General features: G+C 61.0%; 1 protein-coding gene and 1 long non-coding RNA gene across 3 annotated transcripts in view; one reads left to right on the top strand and one right to left on the bottom strand.

Annotated features, from left to right (window-relative positions):
- KCNQ2 (potassium voltage-gated channel subfamily Q member 2) overlaps positions 1–10,031 on the bottom strand; it is a 50,019-nt gene extending 39,988 nt beyond the window's left edge. For both annotated transcript variants that reach the window (XM_042930439.1, XM_042930440.1), the window contains exon 1: positions 9,701–10,031. In XM_042930439.1, coding sequence (XP_042786373.1) covers positions 9,701–9,996 — 296 coding nt within the window. In that variant the 5' untranslated portion in view covers positions 9,997–10,031. The remainder of the gene's footprint in view (positions 1–9,700) is intronic.
- Positions 10,032–10,266: 235 nt separating this feature from the next.
- Positions 10,267–14,368, top strand: LOC122214846. The gene is made up of 3 exons (XR_006200099.1): positions 10,267–10,742; positions 12,414–12,488; positions 12,780–14,368. It is a non-coding gene; the product is annotated as an uncharacterized LOC122214846 (long non-coding RNA).
- Positions 14,369–19,864: the final 5,496 nt, after the last annotated feature.

The raw sequence follows: 19,864 nt of genomic DNA, 5'->3' as shown, positions 1-19,864 counted from the left end.
AAAAACGCATAGGATGGGCACAGATGCCTGAAAATAAATCAGGTGACACAAACGTTCTTCCCCTGTTTGACTGTATCTCCCCAGCTCCCCACGAGGGGCGTGTATTATTTCTGTCATCAGCAAAGACGACAGACCATACCCAATGGTTTAAGAAGCTGCTGGCGCCCCTCACTCAGGTAGGGTTGAAACACCTGCTTTCTGTCCATGCCACATTCATTCAGCTTTCGGCTAGTTAAACCACACGTGCCTCAGACATGCAGGCAAGAATGCTAACTGGGAAGAAAGGATCGCTGGGAGCACAAGCTAAATCTGGAGATGCAAGCAAGTGGTCCAGGTGAAAAGGGCTGGTGCTTGTGCAGCCTCCCCAGCCCCTTCCCCAGCACCAGCCAAGGGGCCAAGGGGCCCCTCACGCCCCATGGGCCTTGGCTGGTGCCCATGAAGGGCCAGGGCCGTGGGCTCCTGTTCAGCACCATGGCCAGCACCCTGGCCAGCACCCTGGCCAGCACCCTCTCCTGCCCACAGGCCTGGGGTAGGCCAAGGGAAACCCATCTGCCTTCTTCTTAATCCCATCTGGGACCTAAGCTCCAAAATGCTCCCCTGCTCTGCCCTTGTGCACGTGATGAACAGCACACTGGGTCAAGCCCTGCCCTCCTGAGAGAGGCTCACTGAGGCTCTGTCTGTGGGTAAACAAACTCCCATGGGCCCAGCAGGCTCCTGCGGCAAGCTGTCGGCTGCTGGGCCAGAATCGGCACTTCCACATCCTCTCCCAGTGAACTGGCTTCTCTCTGCGCCTCCCGCAGCTTGTCACCACCTCCCCACAAACCTGGGGTCCCAGGAGAAACTGGCCTTTTCCTCCAAACACTTCAAACATTTTTTTCCAAGCCTAAATGGAAAAGCAAACTCAGAAGTTCTAAGCTCTCTAGTTCCGTGGACGGAAAGAGCAAAGCAGACAAGACCTAGGGGGAAGGAGTGCAGCTGGGCAGGGGACGGCCGCACCCTGCAGGCCACCAGGAACAATCCAGGGGGACGCCCTCTGCGGCCGGGCTCACTCGGCACTACCCATCCATCCACTGTGAGCAGCCGACCTGCCACCATCACAGATGATTAAGGGACATCCGGATACACTGTTCCCAATGACTCCCATTAGGACTTTCTGTACATTTACAACATTATTCCAAGTAATCCAAAAAAATTAGAGACCTAATTGTATTCAGGCTAGATAACCAGTAGAGACTAATGACACTCAGCTCTGCAGCACGTCCTGGAGATGAAAGTCAGGCTCAGGGATGACCCGGAACACACCCATCCCCCATCTCCCCCAAGGGGAGCAGCCGTGGCCCCAACCTTCATGGTCTCTGCAAGGAGCTGCCAGGAAAGCCAGGGCCCTGCCCCCCCCCCCCCCCCGCCAGCATCCCTTCCCTTCAACCAACCCCAGGTGCTAAGCAGTGGGACCAAGGTTCTGGGCAGCTGGTGGCTGGGGGGGAAGCCAGACCACCCCCCAAGTCAGGTCACCTCTCCCATTTGTGGGGGCTGTTGGAGAAGGCCATGACCTCTTTGACCCAGCACCTGCCAGGCCTGAATCCCGGCTGCCCCACTTACCATCAAGTGGCCTTGAGTCCATGACCACTCACCTGGGGTCCTGACCTCAGCATCCGGGGGCTGACGGACAGCAGGTGTGTGGAGCACCTGAAAACAATCCTGTTCCCACCCCTGCTCATCATCCTGGAGACTTGGGGAAGGGTCAGAGGACCCCCTTTCTGAGACCTGACTGCCCCTGTGACTGAACCCCACAGGAACCAGAGTCCGGGGGGCAAGAGGAAGGGTTAGGTTCAACACCGCACTGGGGCCAGCGTCCCCAAGGGCCACAGTCCCCTCTCTGCACCAGGAAAGGGTGAGGCTACAGGTGTATGGCAGGGTTGGTGGTGGATTGCTTTAGGGACAAGAGGCTCCTTAATCAGCACTCAGACCCACAGCCAGTGCCCATCAGTGTGACTATACCAGGCCCTTCCTTCCCCACAATGAGTCCCCAGCCTAGTCCCCTTGGGCGCCCCACGAGGACCCATCCTGCCACGCTCAGCAAGACCCTTGCAGAGAAAGCCACACAAACTTACTGAGAGCAAATCATTCTAGGAGCACCTACTCCCCTGGAAATGTGGAGCGGACAGCTGCCCCTGGGCAGCTCAGCCGGAGGGCCCCCAGTCCAGGGACCCTGCGGTCCTCAGGGCCTTCAGCATGACCTAGACCAGCCCCCAGCTCCAGACCAGTCCATCTGCTGAGCAGCCCGTGGACCCCCTCCGCTCCGACTCTGTGGCCCCGGCTTTTTAAATTCACATGAGGAACAGGCTACAGGGAGAGCCATCTCTGCCACTGATGACCCTCTCTGACACGCACGCACCTCCCCAAGAACTACAGAAGGAGAGCAAACTCACTCCGGGGGTTCACCACTGTGCCACCAGCAGCCGGGAAAGCGAGCTGAGAACGAACGGGTCAGTGCGACGCATCACCACCGCGAAGGGTGGGGCCCAGCTGCTGAAAGGGGCCCCCGGGGACAAGGACAAACGGGAGTCATTTCCAGAAGCACTGCTTTCTTCAAAACCCTCCCCCCAGCACAGACGACGTTGTTCTCTGGGGACAATCTTAGGTCTGCACGGCCCTCTTCTTCGTACCTAGGACACAGCTAAGCTGTTCCAGCTTTGCTGGGCAGGGTGGACGGGTGCCACGCAGCCACAACAGGAGGACACACTTCCTCCGGCAGCGACGGCCCGGCACGTCGTCACAAGTGAGGTGCCGTTTTAAGAGGCTGCTGGAGCTGTCAGCACATTGCTGCTGGAAAGCACCACTGGCTCCAGCCTTGCAGAAGAAAGCAGCCATGTCCGCAGTGTCTCCCATGCTCTGGGGACAGCGCGGTCGAAGGTGGGCTCAGCCTTGAGGCCCACACACACCTAAGTCACTACATGACTTAGCCGAGGACGGTGGGGGGGCTGGTCAGGATGCCCAGGTGGAAACCAGATGTCCCCGGCGAGGTTCTTTCAGGTCCCAAGAGTCCGCCCGTCCAACCCGCCCGCAACGGTGTTCTTCAAGCCCAAACCATTCTGCCTCCATGTCTGGAGGCTCAGGATGCTGGGGATGTGTGCCATTCGGCTGTGAACAGAAGACGTGTCCCCGGACCCAGGCGGCTGTAGAGCAAGCAACTTCCTTCAGGAAAACAGCAGGTCCCCCTGCAACACACAAGCAAGCGTCTGAAGTGTCAGAGGCCTCATGTTTACGTGCGGGCTCGTTAACAGCAGCCACAAACCTCCTGATCCAGGCCGGCTACTGGCTGATGGCTGAGGACTGGCCGTGGCTGGGCCGAGGGGCAGATGGCTGAGGGCGCTGTCCAGGACATGCTTGCTAACCGTCGTCCACCTGGCTGGCCAGTCTCTATGCAGGACGACGCTTTTCATTTTGCTAAGCCACAACCACGAAGACCTAGCAACAACGGCCATGAGCTTCGTGAGCACCACACACATCAAACACCACGCGAATGATTTGCAGGAGATAAACACGGAGCTCTTAGCCCCCGTTACAGACAAGAAGGCTTGGTCCCGGGATGTCAGTGGAGGCAGGACCCCAGTCAGGTGAGCCTAGAGCTAGTGGTCCCCACCACTCGCCGTCTTTCACAGGAACGTGCCCTCTGGACCATCTCCACTGGCTACAACGTCACGCCATGAATAGTGAGCGGCTAAGTGACACACCCAATAGGAGGAATTGAGACAGCATGACCTCAGCGAGGGCGAACGTGGTGACATCCGCTACCAACGCGCCCCCTGCAACGTCCATCCAGGAACGGCCCAACATTTGTACTTGAGAATACTTAAAAAGAGCCACCTGCGAGGTATCCCAGCACCATCACGGTAACAAGACAATGGGCACACACCAGTCACCGGTGTCCCTTATAAGCTCTGTCCCCGAAGGGGAACAGCCTGCAGCCCAGGGCCCATCCGCCATTATGAGCCTTTTAACAGGACGGGTCCTGACGCCCAGACCTGCCTCTGGCCCCACCTGCCCTGTCCAGCCTCGGGCAGATGCTCAGGGGGCACAGAACACGCACTCCATGGGCTACCCTGTCCCGCACAAAGGTTCAAGCCTCTGAGGGGTCTCCCCTCCCCTCAGCCAAGACCCCGTTGTCAGTGCCTCCCGTGAAATGTCCCAAGAGCTCAGTCCTCTGGACCTTATACGTTCTATGGGACGGGTAGAAAGCCAGCTCCCAAAGGTAGCCCTGTGGCTCCACTAACAAGGACCCAGAACGTCTGCCGAGTAACGCTCATGCAGAGACCCACAGGGCCTGCCTCGGTCAGGCAGGAGTGCACGTATTAACAAAGATCTGCGGATTAACGTGTTAACTAAAACAAACTGGTAAAACCCAACCTGGAAGCACTCCATCCAGGGGCGCCTGGAGGGCTCAGTCAGTTAAGCATCCGACTCTTGATTTCAGCTCAGGTCATGATCTCGAAATTCATGGGTTCAAGGCCCATGTCAAGCTCTGTGCTGTGAGCACAGAGCCTGCTTGGGATTCTCTCTCTCCCTGTCTCTCTGCCCCTCCCCGACTTGTTCTTCCCCCTCTCTCCCTCTCTCTCTCTCTCCCTCTCAAAATAAATAAAAATAAACTTTAAAAAAAGAAAAAAAAGGAACTCCATCCGGACTCAGCCTGTGCCTCCTGGAAGTAATCTGGCTCAGTAACCTGACCTTCCGGGGTTTAAGCTTCGTTAGAAGCAGGGTGGCCCTCCCACCACATGGTGAGCATCTGGGGTCTCAGGGTCCCCAACGCACGGTGGCGCCCATGTCACTAGCCAAGCCGAGCCTCCCTCCTTCTGAGACTTCGGACTTGGAATATTTGACTTGTACGGATTTCTAATAAAACCGAGATTTTTTTTCTGCTTGACTCTGTGAAACTGTCCAGCACTGAGCCTCCCACCTACCCTATCGCCTTGCAGACCCAAGAATGTGTGTGGAGACTGACCCCGTGTGACAGTGGACAGTGATCAAAAAATGTTATACTGGTACAGAGTGATCTCACTTTCAACGGAGGGTGGGAAGTTCTGCAAAGACGCCCGAGGTCTCCAGGCCAGCGAGGATGGTCTGCTAAGCCCTGGTTTCCCTGGAAACCACAACTCTCCTGACATTCCCACCTTTGTGGAAATTTCCATAAGATTCTCCAAGTCCCGGTGGACACTTTCTCCCCAGGCCTATAGACAGGTCGGCGACTGGAAAGCAGTTGAGAATACAGCCTTCTTCTGGAAACACAGAATGCTCCGTCAGCAGAGGAGGGACCCTGCCACCGCCCCGGGGCCACACTCAACCCCCAAATGCGGTCAGACCAAGGAACAGAGTGGCCAACACTCAGGGTCAAGGCTGAGGGCCAAGGCTCCACCTCCCACCCAGGTGGCCCACCGGTGGCGGATGAGCGGGAGGGGACAGCAGGCGGCCTGTGCGGGCCAACAGTGTGACCCCACTTGGGTTAGCCAAGGCCACGCAGGGGACTGGAGCAAGGCCCTGAGGCCCCGGACCCCAGCCTGCTGCTGGAGGGGGGCAAGAGGTCACAGGGGGCCCCACAGCCCCCAGCACCGGCCCCACAGCAGATGCCATCTGAGGACACAGAGGGCTTGGCAGTCGAGCCCAAGAGAAAACAGCTCACAAAAAGTGAGCCAGTCAAGTGAGCCCAGACTTCACGGGCTCAGCCCCGTGGCCGTCACCGGCATTTTCCACCCGGCCTATTTTAAATGCAATTTCATCCTGGCAACTTAAAGTGGCTTTCAGATGTTGGAAAGGTTAAGCAATCTGTACCCCCAAACTCTCATCTCCAAGGCAGAGACCCCTTTTGGCCTGAGTGGGGCAGCTTTGGAACCCTCTCAACCTGGCCTGGCCTCAGTCTCCCCACCGGTGAGAATGGGCACCTCCCAGGCTCCCAGGGACACATCCGAGACCCGCACACTGTAGACACAAAATAAACCCCACCCCCAGCTGCAGCCAGAGAGACCACCCTAAGGAGATCCCCCTGAAGGACTCCCATCGAGCGCGGGGGACACACCCCTGAAAGGTGGCCTAAGCCTTTTCTGTGGCTCACATCCGCTTTGAGAAAGTCATGGAAACTCCAGACCTTCTATCTCGAAAACCCTCTCACACAAAAACGCCCCCACTGTCAGGGTGCACAGAACGTCAGAACCCTGAGGCTCCAACCTGAAGAGTGAGGAGGGGCAGGCAGTGGGGAGGAGAGGAGGGGGGTGAGGAAAATCTGTGGGCCTCCTGCAGCTGAGTCTGACCCCTTTCCCACCCCACATGCCCAGGTCCTCAACACAGGGCCCCACCCAGTGCTGACAACACGGTCAGGTCCCCGGCAACCTCCCCCTGGACCCACGTGCAGCCTGGGCTGCTCACCCGAATCTGGGTGGGCCGTCACATGGGGCAGGTCAGCCGGGGCCGGCTGTCTATCTCGCTACGAGCAGAGGAAGGGACCCTCCAGGGCCGTCAGGGCTGGGGGGGTGGTGCAAGCTGTTTCTGCCCAGGAGGGCCCACACCTCAGCCGGTGTCGGATCCCCCCTGACGCAGGGAAGTCTCCTGTCTCCAGAAGCAGGTCTCAAAAAGCTCACACCAGGAAGGAGTGATGGCCATAGCTCTGGTCCCAGAGGCGTGTCTTCGGAGAAAGCCCCTTCCACAGACGGAAGAGGGGGAACCTGCCTGAGGCCCACCAAGCCGGGAGGCCACAGGGCGGCCACCCTCCCTCCCCACCTCTGAGAGCCACTGCCCCCAGGGTCCCCTGGGACACCCAGAGGGGCTGGCACACCTCCATCTTCCAGAAGCCAGGCTGTGGTGGCAAGAGGAGAAGAAATGTGGTCCCAGGGGGCTCAGGGCTGCCCCAGGCCCGAGGACTCCTTTCTGGCCGGGACAGACTGTATAGGCCTTGTGCCTGCCCTCCACTGGCTTCCCCAGGCCCACTCAGTGCCACGCAGGGAAGAGGGGCTTGGACTTCATTTAATTAATAAATCAACAAACCAAATGACGCTCAAATACGGGCCAGTCCTTGTGCCGGGCAAGGGGATGCGAGGGTTGCCGCACCATCGAGTAACTTGGGCCTCGAGCAGGAGACCAGCACCAGGGTGGGGCTGGGCCCCAAGCACGGGCACAGGGACAGGGGAGAACTCCACACCTGGGGGCCTGGGGGCTGAACAGGAGCTACAAAAGCAGGCAGGAGACACGTCACCATCCGGGGAGAGCCACTGGGCCACCCTGAGAGAGCAGCTCAGGTCCCCGGGGCCCTGGGAACAGGGAGTATGATGCCCATTTCACTGTGGGAAGACTGAGGCCTGCACATTCTGTGACTGCACTCAAGTGTCGCACCCAGCAGCTGCCGAGACCTCTGCTCCCCTCCTGCCAGTGAGCGAGGCGGGGAGGGGGGGTGGAGGGAGGAGGGGGGTGAGGGGTGCTGAGAGAGCTCTGTGCCCTCGGTAGAGAAGCAAGAAGGGGCTGAGCAGGCCGCCTGGGCAGCGAGGACCACTGTCCCCCATGCCCCCACACGCCGCAGGTCTGGACATGCAGGCTCACAGACACCTGAGGTGGACCCCAGCACAGACCCCACAGACACGAGAGCCGCAACCAGACTCAGGCTTCCCTCACGCTCTGCTTTGCTCTGCTCCCCGTTCTGGATGCTGCAGCTTTTAGGGGGCAGGAGGGGCTGGATGCTTCAGGCCCCGGCAGGGAGGAGCCACTCAGGGCTGGAGACGGGGCCACATAGACGGGACCCCCAGGACGTCCTGCCAGCCAGGGACGTGCGGGGCCAAAGCACAGCGCTCGCTCCGGCAGCAGCCGCACCACGGGTCTGGCAGAGGCACCCAGGGGCTGGGGGCGGGCTCTGGCCACATACTGGAGGCCACCTTGGGCCGGGACCGGATGACCAGAGCTGGTCCCACCAGGCGGGGAGGGAGGTGGTGATAGGAGGGCCACTGGTGAGGAGACACAGGGCTCCTCCCAGGATGAACAGCATACCTGAGTACGCCTACATGGGAAGAGCCAGTCCCCTCACTGGGGCCGGTGGCGGGGGGACACTCATGTTGCCAGAACAGCCCCGCCCGTCTGGACTCCCAGGTGGTTCAGCGCTGGGCCTGGAGACGTGCCCGAGGCACCTGCCAGGGCCGTGGTCCCTCCCCAAGACACCCTCCCCTCCAGCATTTCCCTCCCGGGGTGTTCTCCCCCATCCCACGGAGGATCTGTCCAGGGCACACACTCACAGGCACATGGGCACATTCATGGGACACACACGCCTCCCGTCCTGAGGGGGCACATGGAGGTGCTTTCCCAGAATCCGTCCCTCAATCCCATCCCAAAATGCCTCTTTCATACAAAATGGCCGAGTCTCGGTCCCAGTCTAACTGGGATGGCAGAGAGCGCCTGCCTGCTCAGAGACTGTGCATGCCAACGGCCCAGTCCACACACAGCAGCTCCCGCAACACCACACACGTGAACACTCATGTGCGCACAAGGCCGGTCCGAGACCACCGGACCTGCCCCAGGAGCCAGGAGTTCCCTGAACAGGGCCTGGGAAACCAAGAGCCCGTTCCTGGGCCAGCAGCACCGCTCCTCCTGGGTGACCACTCTACCAAGGAGGGGCTCCAGAGCCCAGAATGTGCACTGCGTTAGACACATACCTGCCCCTCCAGCCGACAGGGGTCAGGGCTGCTGTGTGCGGGAGGGGGGGGGGGGGGGTCCAGGCTGGGCCAAGGAGAAGGGCAGGAACCGCGGGGCAAGACAGACCACAACCCTCAGCCTAGAGCTGGGACAGGGAGGTAATATTTGGACACCCCTCCTCCCCATTTCAGCAGCCCTGAGGCTCACCCTAGCTGGAGAGTGAGCGGCTTGGGGGTTGAGGAACAGTAGGCCAGCCCCTTCCCCCAGCCCCTTGCCCCCTTCCTTGGGGGAGTCTAGGCCAGAGGGGGCCTCCAGGAGTCCAGATCCAGGGGCAGGACCGGCAGCGCCACCCTCCCTCCCGGCTGGCCCTTTGTTCAGCGCAGCGGCCGTGGGGAGGGGCCTCGGGCCGAGGAAGGGAGGCTGGGGCGCCGCACATCTCCCCATCCTGCGGGGGAGGGGCTGATGAAACCCAACCAGGCCGCTGGCGGTAGGGGGATGGCTCCCCCACACCCGCCTGAACGCCCGGGCCCCAGAACTCCTTCCAAATCGCACTACCGTCTCCGCCCTTCGCTTTAGCCAGGGAACGCGGTCCCCCGGCTCAGAGCACGGCACCGGCGTGACCGACACGGGCGCTCGGACACACAGAGGCCCCCCCCCACCGCCCCGCGCCCCCCCGCCGGCGTGCACTCAGACAGAGCCCCCCCCCACCGCCGTGCGCCCCGCGACCCCGCCGGCGCTCACTCACACATAGGCCCCCCACGCTGCCCCGCGACCCCGCGTCCGCGTCCCCCGCGACCCCCGCCGGCGCGCACTCACCCGCAGAGCCCCCCACCGCCCGAGCCCCCCGCTGGCGCGCGCTCACCTGCAGACCCCCCACCGCCCCCCGCCGGCGCGCACTCACCCGTAGGCCCCCCCCACCACCCTCCGCGGGTGCGCACTCACCCGTGGGCCCCCCACCGCCCCTCTCGCCCCCCGCCGGCGCGCACTCACCCGTAGACCCCCCCCCCCACCGCCCCTCGCGCCCCCAGCCGGCGCCACTCACACGTAGGCGTGGTAGACGAACGCCCAGCCGCGCGGCCGCTCCAGCACGTTGTAGAGGAAATTCTGCAGCTTGCGGTAGAAGGCGTTGCGCTTGGGGGGCTTCCCGGCGCCCGCGCCTCCCGCGCGCGGCTTGCTGAGGATGCTGCCGCGCTTGGGGGCCTCGGAGCCGGCGATGAGCAGCGCGCCGTCCCGGGTGGAGTCGGGCGCGCCGGGGTCCAACCCCACGAAGCCCACCTTGAGCTTCTTCTCCCCGCTCGGGCCGGGGTACACGCCGCCGTTGCGCGACTTCTGCACCATGGTGCCGGGCGGCGCCCCGGCGGGCGCGGGCTCAGCGGGCGAGGCGCGCGGGGGGCGGCGCGGGCCCGAGCCCAGGCCCCCGGCCCGGGAGCCGCATGGCCGAGGCGGCGGCGGCGGCGGCTCCGCGCTCCTGCCGGCCCGGGCCGCGCGCCGGGGACGCTGCGGCCGCCTGGCTCCGCCCGCCGCCTCGCCCCGCCCCCGTTAACCCCCGCGACGCCGCGCCGGCCGCGGGAGGGGAGGGGGGAGGGGACCCGGCTGCTCCAGGCGTCTGGCCGCCCCGGGCCGCCTGGCCCCGCTCCCGCGGCCCGGTGTGCCCTGACGAGGGAATCCGGCCCCCTGGTCGTTCCCTGGCCAGACAAGCGCGCCGCCTGAGCGGCCCCCAGCTCTCCGTGGATCGGAGCGCCTGGCCCCAGTCGGATTCTTACCAGCTGGGCCCCTGGAATGGACGCCTGGGAGCAGGACGGAGGGACGCCCAGGACGGAGAGACAGGCACCGGCTCTTGCCGGACCCTCCGTGAAGGCCCAGCCCACTAGGAACTTATGCTCTTGGCCTCTAGGTGGGCCAGGCATGAAGACCCCTTAGACGCAGGTCCCCTGAGTGTACAGGGAGGCATCTGGAGACACTTCCCAAGAGGTTACCTGAACTGGGCTTTGGAGAAGGAGTCCTGAAGGGAGGCAGCAGGGGAAAGGCGAGGAGGGTTTGCAGAGGCCCCTGCAGCAGGAAGAGGGGCAAAGGTGGTCAGAGAGGTGAGACCTGAGACACTTGCCCCTGGGGGGCCTGGGCTTTCTAAGGCAGACCCCAGAAAGGGCCCGCGGCAGGGGGGTGGCCGGTGGGCCCCAGGGCAAGACACAGGCCGGAGGCCAATGGGGAAACGGATGCCACAGTCCAGGAGGGAAGGTTCTGGACACCAGATGGCACGGAGTCCTCCTGAGGGCAGTTGGCAGAGGTTGCCTCCTACAGCCAGGAGGCCAGGGTGTCCTGGGGGGGAGAGGTCTTTCTAGAACCTGCTTCTGGGAAGCCAAAGGACCCATGCTTCAGCCACTTAGAGGCCCCGGTGCACTCCATGCTGACAGTCCTCACCGTGTCCCCCCCGGAGCCTCCCTCTGTCCCCTGTGGATGGTGTTGGCCGCAGGTGCCTCTCCCGACTGCAACCAGCCTCTCCCCACATTTGCCCGGCACCGAGGGGTCCACTGAGAAAGGCCCTGTGCTGAACCACCCTCACCAGTTACTAGGCTCACAAGCCAGCACGCTCTACCGCACCGGGTCCGCTGTGTCGTTTGCCCCTTTCTTTCTCTTTTTTTTTTTTTTTTAACATTTTTATTTATTTTTGAGACAGGGAGAGACAGAACATGAACAGGGGAGGATCAGAGAGAGGGAGACACAGAATCTGAAACAGGCTGCAGGCTCTGAGCTGTCAGCACAGAGCCCGACGTGGGGCTCGAACTCACGGACCGCGAGATCATGACCTGAGCCGAAGTCGGCCGCTTAACCGACTGAGCCACCCAGGCGCCCCTGCCCCTCTCTTTCTATAGCTTTCTATATTCAGCGGAAAACAGAATGGTCAATGCAGGCACAGTGCTCATTTGTAAGTCATCTAGAATGTTGGGGATGGAGTGCCACTTAGGCCCCACATACACCTGTGCACACAGGTGTGTCCCAGGGACCACACTCTTGACCCCTACCTCCCTGCCCCTCGGTCATTAGCTACGACCAGCCAGCATGTCCCCAAATGGCTGCAGTTTTCTTGAGTATGTGTACCATCGCTGAGGTCAAGCGCAGGAAGGGGGACCCACCTGGTCACTTCAAGGGGAAGACAATGGCCTAGATCGCAAAAGGAAAGAAGCTGCCGAGACTGGCCCTGCTGCTCAGACTCTGAGCAGCCCTGGTTCCCCCTCATCCTGTTAAGAGGAAGCCCTGGTTTGTGGGGTGCCACGTATGCTGGGCATGGCCTTTCCTCGGGGAGCCCCTTGTCAGGGTTCGATGTGAGAGTGAAGTGCATCCGTGGTTAGGGTCGTTTCGCAGAGGATGAAGCAGCGACTCCCAGGTATCGTTTTTGCAGACGCATGAGCATCGAGTGGGAGCAAAGTCTGTGCCGTCTGGCGTCCAGGACAAGACGTGGGTCTAAGCGTCTACTTTAGAAAGGTGTTTGGTGCTGTTACACCCTGGACACAGGCGAACCACATTTTTAAACGCTATTTCTACTGTTGCATGACATCGTTCGATAGCGGTGAGACCCCAGACCCCTCCTTGGACGCTAGGTGTCTGCTTTACTCATCACCTGCAAGCATTTTTTTAAAAAGGTGTTCCTAGCATTTCTGTTTGTCCAAGTTGTTCACCCATACCCCACCGCGTGCACACAGACTTCTCTCCTCCGTGACGGTTCCCACCAGGTGACCCGACGTTGTTCCCTGTTGTAGGTGGACTCAGTGAAGCTGACCTGGAGACATCGGTTCCCAGCCTACATCACCAACTTGGTCTCCATCGTCTTCGTGGTAAGTTCCGGAAGGCTAAGGCGGGAGAGATCAGGGAGGCCCACAGGGAGAGTTGTGTGCTCGCCGAGACCAGAGTCAGGCGTCAACGTGACATTTGTTCTCATCCCAGAGTGTAGGGTGCCCCGAAGGTGGGAGGGGACCAGGATTCCGCAGAGACCCCAAGGGGACCCACATGCCCCAGGTTGCCTTCACAGTCCCCTGGGGGAGGCCCCTGCAGCAGGAGCACCAACAGCCAGGCTGGAGGGGAGGCTGCCGGGGACGCGCAAGCCCGCTGTTCTCTTGCACACGCAGCTTTGCCTCGACCCTCAGGGGCTGTGGCGCGTGAAGCCCACCTCAAGGCGTGAAGATCTTTGCTTCCTCTGTTTAGGATGTCCTCTCAGTGAGCTGGCTCATTGAACATGTATGCTTTCAGTGTTGTGCCACGTACAAGGATTGCATTGTCGGCAACCTGGTCAACAGTGCCCTCCACCCCTGCAGCCCAGGGAAGCAGTTCGTTGAAAATGCTAAGTTGGGGTGAATTCCATACAAGAGACAGGAATTTCATTTATTTAAAAATAGATGGGAAAGACTTTCAGGCTCAAGCCATCTTTGCCAAAACTGCACTGTGGGATCCAGAAAAGAGAAGTGGAAAAATTCAGATGCACACAGCACCCAGCTCGGGTCCGGAGGGACCTTTCACCAGGACACGGGCGGGAGACTGTGCTGTGCGCTGTCTTTTCAGCACCTCCAGCTCCGGTCACTCCCCCCAGAACCTAGGGCCTAGCACCCTGCTCCTGGCTCTCCTCTCGGTTCCTCCTCCTGTCCCCACATCACCGGCTACACCAAGCAGCCAAGATCGGACTCCTGAGCTGAGAAACGAACATTGGCCACCGTTGCCATCTTACGGAAGGACAGCTCCGAGTTCTCACAAGTCCCCACCTGCCCCCAAAGCGCTCTTGCATGTTCCCTTCCGATCAGGGACTCACCACACGGGGCTGTGACCCCACTTCCCAGCCTGGCACCCCTGCCTTTGTGTGTGTCCTGCCATGTCCCCCAGAGACCGGCACAGGGTCCACAATGTGTGGACGGTACATATCACAGCTGCCGCTGGTGCAGGCCAAATCAAAGCACATCTGGATGATACCCTCCGTGGAGAAGCTACATGGTGACTCTTCCCACAGTGGTCAGGACAGGGAGTGGGCTTGGCATTTCCTGGAATGCAGTCCTGGGAAGTCACGACCCTGGTCTCACAGACAACACGGGACGGCGGGTCCAGAAGACATCAGAGTGCAGGGGAAGTGAGTCTAGAAGGAACAGGCTTCCACTGGCTGCTTGTCCTGGCCGAGGGAGGTCAGCGGTGAGGCTGCACTGGCCCTTCCGTGGTAGAGTAGGGGCTGCTCTGTCACCCTGCCTGTGGGGGCCCTTCTAGTACAGCCCCAGCCTGATGCTCTGTTGACAGACAAGATATTTATGCCCAGGTGTCTGGAGACACTTGAGTTCCGTGGGCCAGTGACCATGGGGACACTGGGGACAGACATTGAAAATCAGACTTCCGTGTACCCACCCGCCTCCTCCCAGTAGAGGAGGACCAAGCTCCTTCCCCAATCGCGGTGCCTTCAGGAAAACAGATGATCCTGGCGGAGGCCCAGAGAGGACACTCCACCAGGCCAAGAAACAAGACTTAATTTGGGGAAATGAGAAGAGACAGGCTCTCAATCTCCTAACCTGGGTCAGAGCTGTTGTCTTAATTCTGTAATTTGGACAACAGGAAGTGCCTACCCGACAGAAAGTCCCAGCCCTCCCCTCCGGGGAATTTTCCATCATTAGGAGGAGGAAGGGCTGAATTTATCCAGTTCATGGGGGAGCAGGACAATAAGGAAAAGATTCAATACGAAAGCATTGATTTTTTTTGAAACATCTCACACTAAAGTCAATGGAAATTTAATGTATAGGTCTTTTTTCAAGGATCAGAGCCCCCAAAAAGCTTCCCCAGCCCCCAGCAGAACAGCTAATCATATGAGGGCTGATGGGTATTTATCAGCCACAGGCCCTTCCTTGCACCAGGAGCCTGTGGTCGCCTGTGACAGTGGAAATGGGCTGGGGAGTGGAGGTGGATCTGGACAAGGTTCTGGGCCTTCAAGGGAACCCCCTGCTCGCAGCCCCACGCCCTCCCACCCCCTTGCCCCCCTCTCCAGGAGGGAACACGGAACACACAGGGTGGCGGTTGGGAGGGGTAACCCCTGGCCTGACCTCTGCCGCAGCTGCCGGCACAGGGAGGTCTCTGGGCATCTTCTCTGGGAGGCCCTGCTTACGGGTCTTCCCTGAAGTGGACCCCCGCCCTTCTTCTCAGTTCTGGTTCCCCAGAGTGGTAGGAAGCCGTGTCACGTGTTTGCTGCCTCCTGTTCATCTCCCCACTGGACAGGCAGTACACATACTCACAGCCCCCTGCACACACCCACAGCCCAGCGCATACACTCACAGCCCCCTGCACACACTCACAGCCCCCTGCACACACTCACAGCCCACAGAAGCTGTTCATCAACATTCTGTGAATGACAGTCACTTTGTTCTAGGGCTGGACATCGCTTGGAGCCTCGAGCCAGGATGTGCCCTTGATGACTGCAGCCTGGGGCTTGCGTGGCTCAGGGGCTGCTGGGGTAGACCATGGAGGACATGGGCAGCTGGAGCTCAACGCCATGGAGACTGGCTCCCTGCCATCAGAGTGGTCAGCTCCCCCACACACAGGCTATCAGCATCTGGGCCCTGGCTGCCCGCCCACTGCTGGCCTGGGCTCATTCGAGTGCCCTGCCTGCTTGGCCAGATGTCCAGTAGGCTTTGGACAGAGCCATCTAACCTGGGGCAGAACCCATGGGCTGTCAGAGGCCTTCACCCACCCCTTCACCCAGCACAAGGTCACCACCAAGCCAAGCTAGGAGGAAGGGACAAAAAGGCTGGACTCTCCAGCCAGCAGACCGGCGACACGTCAGCCCAGACAGAGCTGGAGTTCTTGGCCAGCACCAAGGGCTCTGCTGGGGTGGCCCCTGATGACCCACTCTGCCAGCAGCACCAGGCTGCGCCCCAACACCAGGCTGCGTCCCGTAGCATCACGGAGGCAGGGTGTTGTTGCTGCAGAGGGCAGCACTGAGATGGCCCGGTGAGCTCATCTGAGCCCTGAGACCTTGGGCAGACCAGGTAAGCGAGCTGGCAGGGCCCTGGCTCCCTCACTGGTCAGGCGGAGAGAAATGGCTCCCACCTGGTGGGGCTGCGGGGGCACTGAATGGAGCAGAGCAGCACAGTGCCCTGAGCAGCGTTGGCTGAGTGGTGTCCGGGGTCTGTGTGTGTGGGGGGGAGGGGGGGCAGGAGGTGCCCCAGCAGCCCCGGTTCCCCACTTGGAGGCTCCCTCTCCCCTCATTTCTTACAGACCTCCACACACAGGCTGAAGTTGAAGAAAGTGCTCCATCCTTCCTCCCAGCTCAGGTGTGCTGACCCCATCCCTTCCTGACGTCCTACCCACAGAGATGAGATCCATCAGGCCAGTCGCTGTCCCCTAGGGGTGGTCTCTCTCCCCTAGGGGTGGTCTCGTTCCCCGGAGACATCTTTGTCTAACATGCCTGGGGCAGGTGTTACTGGCCCCTCCTACAAGGCACAGAAAAGCCCTCCCACCGCCACAACAGAGAATTATCTATCCCCGGATGTCAATAGTGCTGAGGTTAAGACACCGTGATTTAGGTTAACAAGGTCTTCTTTTAAAATGCAAATATTTCTGGTAAGTTAACCATCCACACCTTAGCATAAAATAGTGCAAATACGTGGATTTTTCTCCCTAAGGCTCCTAACAATACCCAAGCCAAGCGATGAGCATTTTCATGGGAAAGGAGGCAGGAATCTGGGAGGGGTTGGAAAGGAGGGCGCCGCACCAAGGGCTTTGGGCAGGCGAGCATCTGTGTGAGGGTCCACACAGGTCGGGCTCATCATCAGCTCGTGGTCAGAGCGTAACACAGTAGCCCCGCACCTTCCACGATGCTTTTTTCTAGCTTGATGACAAAACACGACTACTCTCACCCCATCACAGAACAATGGAGTCTTTGCAGTTTCACAGTTCGGAGGCTTAATTTACCTGTGTGACTTTGGGCAAGTTGCTGAACCTCTCTGTACCACAGTTCCTCAGCCTGTAAATGGGGCCTAATAACAGTACATACATCACAGGGTTGTTACGACAGTGAGATGAGTTAAGGTTTGTAAAGCATTTAGACCGTGCCTGGCACGAGGGAGACTTCTATAAGCATCAAAGGAAACACAAATGAATCCATCCCAGGGCCGGCTCTGAGTGCATCCATCCCGGCCCGCCTGACAGGCGCAGTTTCAAGTGGCGGCTGGCAGTCGCCAGATCCCGGGGTGGGCTCTCCGGGCCAGGCACCCCACCAGGGCCATCGGGCACTGTGCGCCAGCCCACAGCCCCCAAGCCCCCTCCTGGGAGCCTGGGGGAACAAAGCTCCCCTTCCAACCAGAGCTGCCAGCATCGACCCCTCCGAGTATCTTCAGGGCCACAGCCCAGAGACTGACTGGCACTCGCCCTCACTGACCCCTCCGGGCCCACCCACTCTGCCCAAGGTGGACACAGGATAAGGAGAACCCAGATGCCGTCACCTCCCCCAACCCTGGCTTTGGCCCCCACTCAGACCCAGTCCGGGCCCAGACCCTGCTGTGATGAGGCTGATTGGGCCTCCTTGCCGGCCGCCGCCACGGCCCGACTCCCGGCCCACGAGCCCGTGTCTGGGCTGGTCTTGACTCGAGGCCCCCTCCACCCTCTTTCACCTCCTCCCCCGCTGACCCCCACGGTGAGACACCGGGAGCAGCACGTGAGGCCAGGAAAGGAGCCGGCACCCTGAATCTCCTACTGACACCGTGCTCCGCTCCCACGGACTCACCCCAGCGGCGTTGAGAGCAACTGAGACATCGTACCCCTGACGGTGCGCCCGCCCCCGCTAGCTTCTCCCCGCAGGGCTATGGGACAGAGAGGACTGCCGGCAAGGCCTGGACCCGGCCTCCCACAGATGCCTCCCAGGAGCTCAGCTCTGACTCTGCAGCCTGCCAGCGGCACAGGAAGGGCCGGGACACGCGCTCGTGCGTGCACGCACATCACCTACACCCTCAGGCACTTGCACACACACGTGCGCACGCACACCGCACCAGCTCCCGAGGGCTCCGCGACGCCCACCGAGTTCTCCCCACACCCCACGGAGCCACACACGGATGCGCAGAGTTCCACATCCGGGTCACGCACAGGAACGCAGAGCCCACACTGGGAACGCGCCAGGGGCACTCCCGTGGTCCCAGTCTGAGCCACACTAGGGCACCCAGGAGGGGACTCACCCACGGCCACCCACAAGACGGTGGCTCTCTTGTGAGGAACCCCAAAATCCCATTGTTGGGTCTGAAACTGCTGCTCGGACCCAAAACTGTCACTGCCAGGGCTACCCTGGACCCCGGGGGACGGTGAGAACACGCTTTCTGCTTTGAGGGGAGGGCGCCAGGAGCCCTGGGCAGACAAGGGCAGGAGACAGATCAGATCTGGCCAGCTCAGCAGGACCCCACAGACTCATGAATTTTTCAGAGGCACCCAAAGTGAAGAGCGAAGCTGCCAGTGGGGTCCCGGGGGTCCTGCTTTAAATTATTCACAGCCGAGCAAGGGTGGTAGCATCTGGCCCCAAGGCCCCGACTTCAGGTGTAGCCTCCCTGAGCCCAGGCCAGAGCCAGCCCTGTGGCCGGCAGGCAGGGCACCTCCCTGGGCCTCCACATCTTCCTCGGCAGCCCAGGCACACGAGCCCTTTGTGAGTGCCACTCCGTGTCCCCGGCTTGGTCCCCCAGGCCTGAGGTTGTGGCTCCCCCACCCCGGGCGGCACCGTAGGGCTGTGGTGCCCACCCTCCCCCACCCACAACCCCGCCCAGCTGCCCATGGGGCTCCTCAAGCTGACACCCTACCCCCCAAGCCCGGTGGACCCTGCCCCTTACCCTGCTCGGCAGCCCCTGCTTGCGGTAGGAAAGGGCCCCCCCGCCACTGGGGCAAAGGAGGGCCCCCCAGCTCCCTCCACACCCCAAGCCTGCACCCCCACCTGACTCCTGCAGGCCACCGCCACGGCCCCAGCGGCCACTCCGGAGCTGGACAGCAGCAGAGACAGGAGGGGAGCCCGCCGGCCGCACCTGCGAGCACGCACTTAGTGCCGCTCATTCAAACACCTGCTCTGTCCCTGGCGCCTTGCCACCTGCAATGCTACTGAGACCAGGGGCTGTCAAAGTTTGGTCTGGGCCCCTCAGGTCCCAAGAACCTTCTAGAAGGCCCTAGAGGTCGAAACTGCTTCCGTAGTCCTACCAAGACCTTGTCTCTGTCACTACTGTTCTCTCTTATATGTGTTTTCCAGAGGCCGTGACGTGTGATGACGCCACACGTTTGTCACTGTGTGACGGGGTGAGAACCGAGGGCCAGGGTGTCACACGAGAGGCTGTGCGAGTCCCCCCACCCCAGCCCTCCCCTGTGACAGGGGCTCATCTCCCTGCAGTGTCTCAAGCCCAAGGTGTGGCCAGTGCCCACCGGACCCCAGAAACCCACCTTCCGAGTGTGGACGGCTCCAGGAACAGCCTGGGCACTTCCCGCCGTCCTGCTGGCAGAGTGCTGGAGGCAGGGGAGCCCCCTTGCTGGACCCTGGGGAAAATCCCGGGGAGGCGTGCTGCCCCTGTGGAGGCCCAGAGCCACCGCACCCCGCCGGGCTGAGGCCCCGGGTTTCTGCCTCCTCCAGCCGCGATCCCCTGCCCGTCCCGTGGGCCATACGCTGAGCCTGGTACCAGGCAGGGGTGCTTCAAGGCCCGGAGCCCTGCCAGGCTCCAGATCCGGGCGCTTGGACCCTCCTGGGCCTGCCTCCATCACCTCACCCGGGGCCAGCAGAGGGGCTGTGAGCACAGACCTCTGGTGGGCAGGACCTGACCTCGTCCCACCTGAAGTGTCTAGGTGACCAGGACTCCCAGAGGGAGCCAGGTGGCGACAGCTTGGGACAGGAGGTCAGGGACCACTACAGACCATGAAGTGCTTTCACCCCAGTGGGGCTTTCTTTCACTCATACCCTGTCCCCGGCTCACAGCTTTCTTCGACTTGACAGCCTCCTGGAGCAGACAGATTGCAGGGTCAGCGGGTCCCCCACCAGTGGCGGTAGCCTGCATCAGGAGGCACCTGGTCTCCCAAGGTCGCAGACAAAACAGACAGTCCAGTTTGAATCTCAGATAAAGAACAAGGACTTTTCTGGTGTGAATACTGCATAGGACATATTAAAGAATTATCCACTGTTTATCTGAAATCCAAATTTGACTGGGTTTCCTGTGTCTGTGTTTTCCTGCTCAGGCCATCT

Source organism: Panthera leo, chromosome A3, assembly GCF_018350215.1.
Source record: "Panthera leo isolate Ple1 chromosome A3, P.leo_Ple1_pat1.1, whole genome shotgun sequence".
NCBI classification, from domain to species: Eukaryota; Metazoa; Chordata; class Mammalia; order Carnivora; family Felidae; genus Panthera; species Panthera leo.
Note: the sequence above shows the minus strand (reverse complement) of the source record. Positions and strands in the feature narration are given on the sequence as shown.